This window comes from Priapulus caudatus, unplaced genomic scaffold (genome assembly GCF_000485595.1).
Source record: "Priapulus caudatus unplaced genomic scaffold, Priapulus_caudatus-5.0.1 Scaffold1114, whole genome shotgun sequence".
Lineage (NCBI taxonomy): Eukaryota > Metazoa > Priapulida > Priapulimorpha > Priapulimorphida > Priapulidae > Priapulus > Priapulus caudatus.
Genome location: NW_014578175.1, coordinates 1 through 9401, shown reverse-complemented (window position 1 = coordinate 9401; position 9401 = coordinate 1). Strand labels below are relative to the sequence as shown.

The 9401-nt window shown below is 41.1% G+C and overlaps 1 protein-coding gene across 1 annotated transcript in view; it reads right to left on the bottom strand.

Annotated features, from left to right (window-relative positions):
• Nucleotides 1-6480, bottom strand: part of LOC106815446 (PCI domain-containing protein 2-like) — a 35517-nt gene extending 29037 nt beyond the window's left edge. Inside the window, exons 1-2 of the mRNA XM_014819903.1 lie at nt 6439-6480; nt 6116-6237 (exon numbers count right to left, since the gene is read on the bottom strand). Coding sequence (XP_014675389.1) covers nt 6116-6237; nt 6439-6474 — 158 coding nt within the window. The 5' untranslated portion in view covers nt 6475-6480. The remainder of the gene's footprint in view (nt 1-6115; nt 6238-6438) is intronic.
• Nucleotides 6481-9401: the final 2921 nt, after the last annotated feature.

Here is a 9401-nt window from a genome sequence, read left to right as displayed (position 1 = left end):
GAGACGAGATCTTTTTAAATAATTAATTACATATTTAAATAATTTTCAATGCTTTATTGCATATTTCAGATTTTTGGATACCAATTACCATTATGTGAATTGATATCCAAAAAATCCGGGGATACCAGATCTTTGGATACCAATTTCAATACCTGTATCCCGATGGATACCATAATAAAAATCTAATTTCGACCCCTGACCATAATTAATTTTAGTACTATAACACGCTATATAAGGATAGCATCCAGTTAGAGTTAGTTTAGGTTTAGATAGGAGACTGTTGTACTTGTTGACTCATCCTCCCGTAGCATCGCAGACCAACTTGTATTAAATATATTGTTTTGAACTTCTTGTGTATACACCAGCATGGCGGCTATGATATTTTAGCGTTGGCGGTGTGCATTTATAGCGATGGCGGGGCTCGACGATAGCCTGGCGGGCCGCCAGGCATATAAGCTGCCCTGCGCGGAAACCTGCCCGCTTAGGCTTTTTCTTTTGCAGTGAGGAGTTGTTTACCGCAGATAGGAGAGTTATTTATCGCGGACAATTGACATTGCCACCCTACTGCGCGAAAACAAGAATCTAACACCAGAGATGGATTGCACCATCCAAACAGGCCCTCTTCAGTTCCTTGTCTTGAGTCCTTTCCGGCATCTAGCCCAGACACTCCGTTGTGACTCGAAATTATCGAGTTTGGCACGTATTATATCATCGCGTAAAATAGGCAAGCAAAATGTTGATTTCGATCGTGTTTTGGGTGTCATACTCTCCTATATTATCTTACCTCCCTGCTCTGTCTTCTACTACTAGAGCTAGAAACTATAAGCGGCAGTAAGGCTCATAGGGTCTATGCCCCAGGGTAGGTTAGGATTAGGGTTAGGGTTTTAGGTTTAGGGAGTAGGCCATAGGCGACTCCTAGACTCGTTAGGTGGAGTAGCGAGGGTACGGTCCGGCATATTAGCGATAGTACCAGGGCTCGTTCGGTATACCAACCGTACCGGGGTACGCTCGGCAGTACCCCGGGCGGCATAAACCCTCTCAGTGGCCAGTAAGCCTAAGGCCGACTAAGGCTGCCCCGTTGCTTGTTACTTTGTTAGACTGGCCACATTTTAAGGATACTCTCACCGTGGCATGAAATTTCATCGATGTTCGTTTTCAAACTTTTATTCGATAGGCTAACACTATGTGCCCTGTGTACATGTCATTTCTCCATATTAACTGGTAACATGCTGAAACCGTCAGAGCGCTTACGTTTTTGTTTGCCTGCTTACATGTGTAGTAAGCAGCGGCTTGACGTCATTTATTGACGTTCCACACATGATAACAACCAACATTTTCACGATATTCACTGCAGCCAGTATCCATCCAATCATGGAGTAGATAATAGGGAATTCCCTATTATCTACTCGTGATCAACATCAACCCTGCTACAGCTGCTACTAATACTACTCTGATCCAATAAGTATCCCACAGAGCCTAAATTGTTCTCACACTGCGCCAACGCACCTTAGATAACCGAGCGCGTTTTGTGACAGTGACGTCAGGTCGTTCGCGCATTTGCATGATTTTTGCGTTGGTCACCTCGTAATTTTCTCAGAATTTCTCAGGTGCATGGAACATTTTACCAATTTAGGGTGTCAGTTTAGGTCATGGATATGTCGCAGTAATGTACTAACAAAAGATATATCACATACGTTCACCCATTTGCACACAGGCGGTCACTCATGTGAAAAATAGAAAACGGCTTTATTTCTCCGTTTCACGATATCATAGTAGCCGATATAAATGGATATTTCTCTGTGATTACAACGCGCGATTAACTTTAATTTTACACTCGTTTTATGGCTAACATATTGTTGGTAATGGAAGTGCGTTCAGGGATTGCTGATTAAGTTGCCGTACTTTATTAGTTATGACTTCTTTATTCGCTAAAATTTTCTATTTAACACACAACTTGATTTTTAAGCAGTTTTTTTCCAGTTTTTCGGTAATATGGGAAATTAAAGACAAAATCCCGACGCACTATTTTTGCGTCCATATGTGTGCTTAACATGCTGGCAAAATTTTTCATTCTCACTCTTTTCTGGTTTTAGCTGCAGATATCCAAAATATCATTTTTTACATAAAAATTCCAAGGTAGGTAGGCCTATTATGGTGATGGAAATTTCATAAAATTTTTTGGCTTGAGCATAGAGATATATCTCCTTCTATAAATAAAACACAAGTGATTTTGATTCGATTCATTCGCCAATAAACGTTTAATCTTCCACTTTTAGAGCAATACCGTCCACAACGTGGAAAGTACCGTATCCTTAAAGTGATTACGTCACGAATTTCTAGTACCTTAAGTAGTATATTTGGTGTTAATGTACAAAATAAAAATGTATGAAAATACAAATTAGTGTTTCTGATTTACTTTTCATTGCTTATATACCTTCTTTTATGCCTAATTTGCGTGAAAACCGGAACGCCAGTATCTGACAGACATGATTGTCCTGATGTAAGATGTTTTAATTGGGACCATGTTCTCTCATCTTGAACGATGGAGTTCGCAAGATCATGTTTGACAGATCTGTTACCAATGACCGTCTGTTAAGGCTTAATAAATTAACTAAAAACAAATAATAATACGCCATCAGATAATCCGTTATTGCACTGGCGCCATTTTCGCTCTGGCAGTTTGACTGGTTACCTTCAGTTTTTCACAGGTGCAGTGCGTGCACATCGACACACGCGCAGAACGCATACAGTGACAGTCTAAATGAGCGGTCGACTATAACTTAGACTGGGTCCACGCTTGACAGTTCAACTTGCGTTACACATTAACACTGTTAGAGCGCGGACTCGTCTATATTACTTTAGTTATTTTTAGTTGAGCATAGAAAAAGCGGAGAGCGAGGCGCAGATAGAGAAGGAGGGTGAGGGTTGATCAACGTAGCAACGCTAAAGAAGGGAGAGCGTACAAAGGGTAAATGCTGAAAACCATGCTTGCCCAGTATTAGTTCGAATTAATAAATTCTTTATACGCTCTTTGGTTTATATCAAAAGTTAGCATATAATAGGGAATTTCCATTATCTACTTCTTGGTGTATATCACTCCTTTCTCTATTAGCTTCCAAGAAACGTATTGCTTAGGGTAGAATTACCAATGTATAGGACAATCCGTCGCCACAGCCTCGGTCGGGCTACCTTTCTATCAGATGCATCCCGTTAGATTGATCAACGCATTTTGCCTTACCGACTTGCAGGTCCGGCAAGCGTTTTAGCCATTTCACCACGGCCAGGCATATTAAAATCGGATATAATCAAGTTGATTTATATTATGCTCTGCCGCAGTGCTGCGCGCCCGCGGGCGTTGTCACTGATTCTATAATATATATATTATTATATTTATAGAAGATCAGTGCGGCGATGTTTGAGATATATAATTTTGTGAATTTTTTGCCCGCGGGTTTTTTTTTTTTTGTTTTTAATTTTTTTTTTTTTTTTTTTATTAGCACGTGTTGCCGCTGATGGGACCTCTTAGCTGATTAGCTCGCCGCTCACAAAATATTGAAATATTATCATTATGCACTTTGGACGTCTCAATGAACAAAGATTTATGTAATAAACACGAAATTGATTTACCACAAGTCACAATATTTCTCTATTCTCTTTCGCCTATATTGGTGCCGCATAATTTCTGTAAATGGCCGTTCAAGGGTTCAAATTAATTGCTCTTCTGCCACAACAAGTACGCACGCACGTATACGCCACAGCTGTGCACAAACAACAAGAACATAGATAGAGAAGAACATAGAACTAGTTATACTTGTTGTTTGTGCACGGCGTGCACATGCGGTGCGGGTGTACTTGTCTATGGCCAGAGAAAGCATCTTGACGGCATTTACAGAATGATTAATTTTGCTATTATCTGAGTGGCTGCATGGCAAAATGCTTAATTAACTGGCAGACCAAACATTTTTCTAATCTTTCAACTACGTTTACACTGCGAATTTTTTGGTTAAATAGTTAAAAAGTACTTTATATTGCCACATTATCTGCAGCAGCCGATTACGATAATATAGTCTATATTATGCACTCCTGATCTAGCTTAGTATATAATAATATATATATATATCAGGAGTTAATAAAGACAAAGTTAAAGACAGGAGTTAATAAAGACAAATTCACAATTAAGACAAAAAAGTCTTGCATATATATATTATATTATATAGCGTGTGTGCCATGTGTTTTTTCATGTGTGTGTGTACGTGCGCGGCGCGCGTGCGGCTTCAGCGGTCCGCGCCAGTGGCGCGTCTGATCAGGGCACACCCACCCCACCAGTGCCGTGGTGCGTAGCGCGCACTGCACCAGACCTGTGCGTGCGTGCGCGCTGCGCGTGTAGTCGTCATGTTTGTGTAGTAGTGTGTGTTCGTGTGTGTGTGTGTGTGTGTGTGTGTGTGTGTGTGATGTGTGGTGGTGTGTGTGTGTGCGTGTTACGTCGCTGCGCGCGCGTGTGTGTACGTGCGTGCGCGCGCTGTTTTGCGTACGTGCCGTGTACGTGTATATGTGTCGCATAACCGCCACCATTAAATATATCAGAGTTAGTAGCATTAGGTATCTGTTGTATGGAGTCTCGTAGAGATGTACGTGTTTTATACATCTAGGGCAGGCATCCGATATATCAGTAGAGAATAGATTATATATATATTACTATATTAATAATATACCATATATCAGGAGTAGATAATAGGGATTCCCTATTATCTACTCCTGATATATATATGCATGCGCGTGAAGGGGGAAACGGTTATATTCGGGTTGTGGCTGTGGGCGCTTATAAGTATCTGGATAGAATCATGATATTTCATGCCCTTTTGCTATAAAAGCCGTGTGTGTGCCATCCTTCATTCATATCTTCTAATTGCAACCTGTGATAATTCATGTGATATATTGTTCTTGATCGGTCTAGGAGAAAGAACTAATTAGTAACATATGATGCTTAATTGTGAGAAATATTACTCACAGGTAGATAGATAGTTGGCTTGATGGATAGATTATAGACACCTGGAGCGTTTCCATAATAAAATGATGGTAAATACACACGAAATGTATTTACTACCAAAGTTGGTTATGTACAAATAAGTTTATGTATTCTCTATCGGCTAATAATTACACGAAAAATGCCGTTTTTCAGATGCTCCCCCGCAACATGAAATCTCACCGCACGCACGCCGCTGTGCACAGAACACAGATTTCTCTACATTTATCTATATTTTTGTTGTTTGTGCACAGCGCGCACAGCCCGGCGTGCATGCGGTGAAATTGTGCGTTGCATACTTGCACTCTTGCAGAGGAGCATTTGAACTACATTCACATGAAATTATTATGCTAATAATTAATAGGCGAATGAGAGTATAGAGAAACATTCAGACTTTGGTAGTAAATACATTCCGTGTTCATAATTTTATTATTGAAACGTTTTAAGTGCCCGTGGGATGGATGGATGAATCAATATAGATGTCGACTGTGATTTTGCGTGGGACTGTGATTTTACGTGGGTGGATGGATGGATATGAGTGGCCTATATAATTATACTGTCTTTGGTAATATGTTGCACGTTTCTCCGATGAACTTAAGGCTCTATATGGAAGCCTACATATTTAGAACAACACCGTCATTTTATTCTGTGCAATTATAGATAATACCAAGAGCAGTGGCGTAGCCAGCAATTGGAAACAGGGGGGGGCCAAGGCGAGGGAGCGAAGCGACCGAGGGGGTAGGGTGTGGGATGTTCGAAGTCGAAATGAGCTTTCTGATTATGAATGAGCGTGATGATGATGAGTACGATGGCAGTGACAATGAGATGGGGGAGAGGGAAGTGGGTAATTTTTTTTCAATTTCATAAAAGAATAAATCTCTAAGAATACACCAAAGAGTTCTGTTTCTCTTTTCATAATATGATGATCATTGATTCGGGCCTATAAAACCTAGTGTGGGCCAGTGAATTATACATTTCACAGGCCCGCTGGGCCAATAAGGGTGGAAGTTTTTCGTGCAGACTGACTAGTATAGTAGTCTAGTGGTGTACTTTTGACATATTATAAATATGTATTCCATCATATTTTCCCACCTTATGTGGGCTGCTACCATTTCATCATATGGTGAATCAAAGTATCTTTCCACTTGGGCCTCTGGATGAGCTACCTGAAGTCTGTGATTGCTAATATGTGGGTGCTTGAAGCTGAGCATCTCCTGTAAAAATTAACAAAGTTAAAAATACTCATGAATCACACTTGTTTACAGAAGTATATTTTGCTTCAAATATTTTACCATACTTATGACTTCATAATAACCATTAATGATCAAGAGAATATTGTTCTTCACCAGTTACCATTCACAAATATATACACATTTATATGTATCTTTAATCGTTTTTGTGTAAACCATACTTACAGCTGCTAGTAGGCCATCTTTGTTGTCAATGAGCATTTGAAGCTGAAAGTTCAACAAAATAGCAGATGAATTCATGCCTATCTGTTCTTGTCCAGAGATGACAAAGCTTTCACCCAGCTCTATGACAACGAGTATTGCGAGTCAGACTCTCTGCACTACGCTGCGTACTCCCCATACATAATCCCTTTTGGATTATGCATGGGGAGTACGCAGCGTACTGCAGAGAGTCTCAGTCAGCATTCGCGCCGACGTTACAGGGTTCTCCAAGCTTTGAAATTATAGCATGGGGGTGCTACTCACTGCTGGGGGGTCCGGGGGCATGCCCCCCAGCAAATGTTTGAATTGTAGATGCTCTGAGATGCAATCTGGGACACTCTGTGTGTAAATATGAAGCACTGCATGTGGAGTGAAAATGTTTGTTTTGCATGGGCAAAGCCATCGGAAAATTCAAAATAATTATTTCTTGGTGAGCTAGCTAGAAAACACTCGGATTTGAAGTATGAAAATGAACATTATTGTGCCAGCTAGCCTACACCAGTTGGTTGGGATTGATTGTCAGAACTTTCAGATGCAAAATATTGAAAGCAAAAGGTTCTACACCATAGATTAATTTTAGTACTATAACACGCGCTATATAAAGATAGGCCCAGCAGGTCAGTTTAGATGTTAGTGTTTAGGCGTTAGGGATAGGGTGAGACTGTTTGTAACTTGTGTGGCCGGACTTGCCGCTACCGTTAGCATCAGACCAACGTTTTGTATTAAATAATCATTGTTTGAACTTCTCTGTGTATTACACACAGCATAGCGGCTATGATATTTAGTCTGACCGGGTGCATTTTCAGGATGGCGGGGCTCGACCGCGCCGGCCAGGCTATAAGTTGCCCTGGGAGAACCCTGGTAGGCTTTTCTTTGCAGTGAGGGAGTTGTTTACCGCAGATAGGAGAGGTATTTATCGGACAATCTGACATTGCCACCCTCACTGGGAAAACAAGAATCTAACACAGAGATGGATGCCACCATCAAACAGGCCCTCTTTCAGATTCCTGTTCTGCAGTCCTCCAGCCAAAATCTAGCACCAGACACTGCGTTGTAACTCGAAAATTTTTATTGAGTTGGACGTCAATATATCAATCGGTAAAAATAGGCAAGCAATGTTTGAATTCTTGTGTTTTGAGTGTCATACCCCTTCCTATATCATTCTTACTCCTGGCTACTAGTACTGTCTACTACTAGAAGCCTAGAACTATAAGCGCAGCAAGAGTAGATAATACACAAGAGTAGCGGCACCGAGTTCGGCATTCTTAACCATTTTCTCATTCAATTTTGCACCAATAAAGAAGGAAGTGTATACGTTCCTCCAGCTTATTATGACCACTAATCACTCACCTTCATGGCACTGATATTTGTTACATATATTTCGCTAGCGTATTTTGCTTGTAAATCCGTAATCTTTGCCACGAGCTGAATTCGATAAATTTACCGAAAAATGGCGATTTGCTTGGAGGTGTTTAGACAATATTAGAAGCTATCGCTGCCGCAATATTTTAGCCAACGGACAGTTTCCAAAATTCATGCGTGCCCCGAATTAGCGGGTTAATGTACTGCATTACCTGCTGCGCGGTAATGTGATAGTTACTGCAAAACTACTACAAGAGAAATATTGTTTTTATTGTATTAATTACTTATGTAAGATAGTATGTCAATTTCTTGTGTTGCGATCACAATAACTGAGCGCGTCTCGCACGGTTCTTTCACGAGATCAAAATTCGAAATTTTAGATTGCTCTCAACCCTATCGCGGGCACGCATTGATTTGGAAACTGTCCGTTGCCTAAATATTGGCGCAGCGATGCTTCTAATATGTCTAATCACCTCCAACAAGCGCCATTTTTTCGGGTAAATTTATCGAATTCACGCTCGATGCAAGATACCGAATTTACAAGCAATACGCTAGCAAATATATGTTAACAAATTATCAGTGCCATGAACGGTGGGGATTAGTGCGTTCAAATAAGCTAGCCGAACGTATACACTTCCTTCTTTATTGGTGGCAAATTTTGATGAGAAAAATCGGTTACAAAATGCGGGAATCGCCGGTCCCGCACTCTTGATGTTATTATTTCTACTCTTTGGCGGCCAGTAAGGCTCATAGGTCTATGTCCGCCAGGGTAGGTAGGATTAGGGTTAGGGTTCATAGGGTAGCCGAGTATAGGCATAGGACTCCCAGACTCGTTAGTGCGAGTAGGCGAGGTACGGTCCTGGCATATTAGATAGTACCAGGGCGTACGTTCCGGTATACCAGAACCGTACCAGGTAACGCTCCGGCAGTACCCCGGGGGACAAAACCCTTCCTCATTGCAGTAAGCCTAGCGACTAAGGCGGCCCCTGTTGCTTGTTACTTTGTTTAGACTGCAATTTAAGGATCTCTCCACAGTTGTGCATGAAAATTTTCATCGATTTTCGTTTCATTTATTCGATGGCTAACACTATGTGCCAACCTGTGCTACATGTCTCATTTCTCCATATANATCTCTCTGAAACCGGTGACGCCTGCCAGGCGTGGCCTTTCTACACGCCGGAGAACAGCACCACATGTCGGTTCGTACCGGATGCAAACAACGCTGTGGAATATTCGCTGCTCTACACGACCCAGCTCGACTCGGTAAACCTGCCAAAAAACACACCCCGTAAACACGTAGAGATGTTACTAATGTAGAAACAGATCCGGAGGTGTATGATAAAGAGTTATAAATGTTGTATCAAGTATATAGAACCTTCATATATAACCTTTAAGCTAAAGGGGGGTCTTTTCCGCGGCACATACCCACCATGTAATATATATGGAGCGCCCCCCGGGGATTTAAACCCTAATATTATAAAACATTTTAGGGCTTGTTTATATCCTTATTATGTTCACGCGTTATTTGTGTATAGGCACTTGGTAAGTTAAATTACTATGTAATT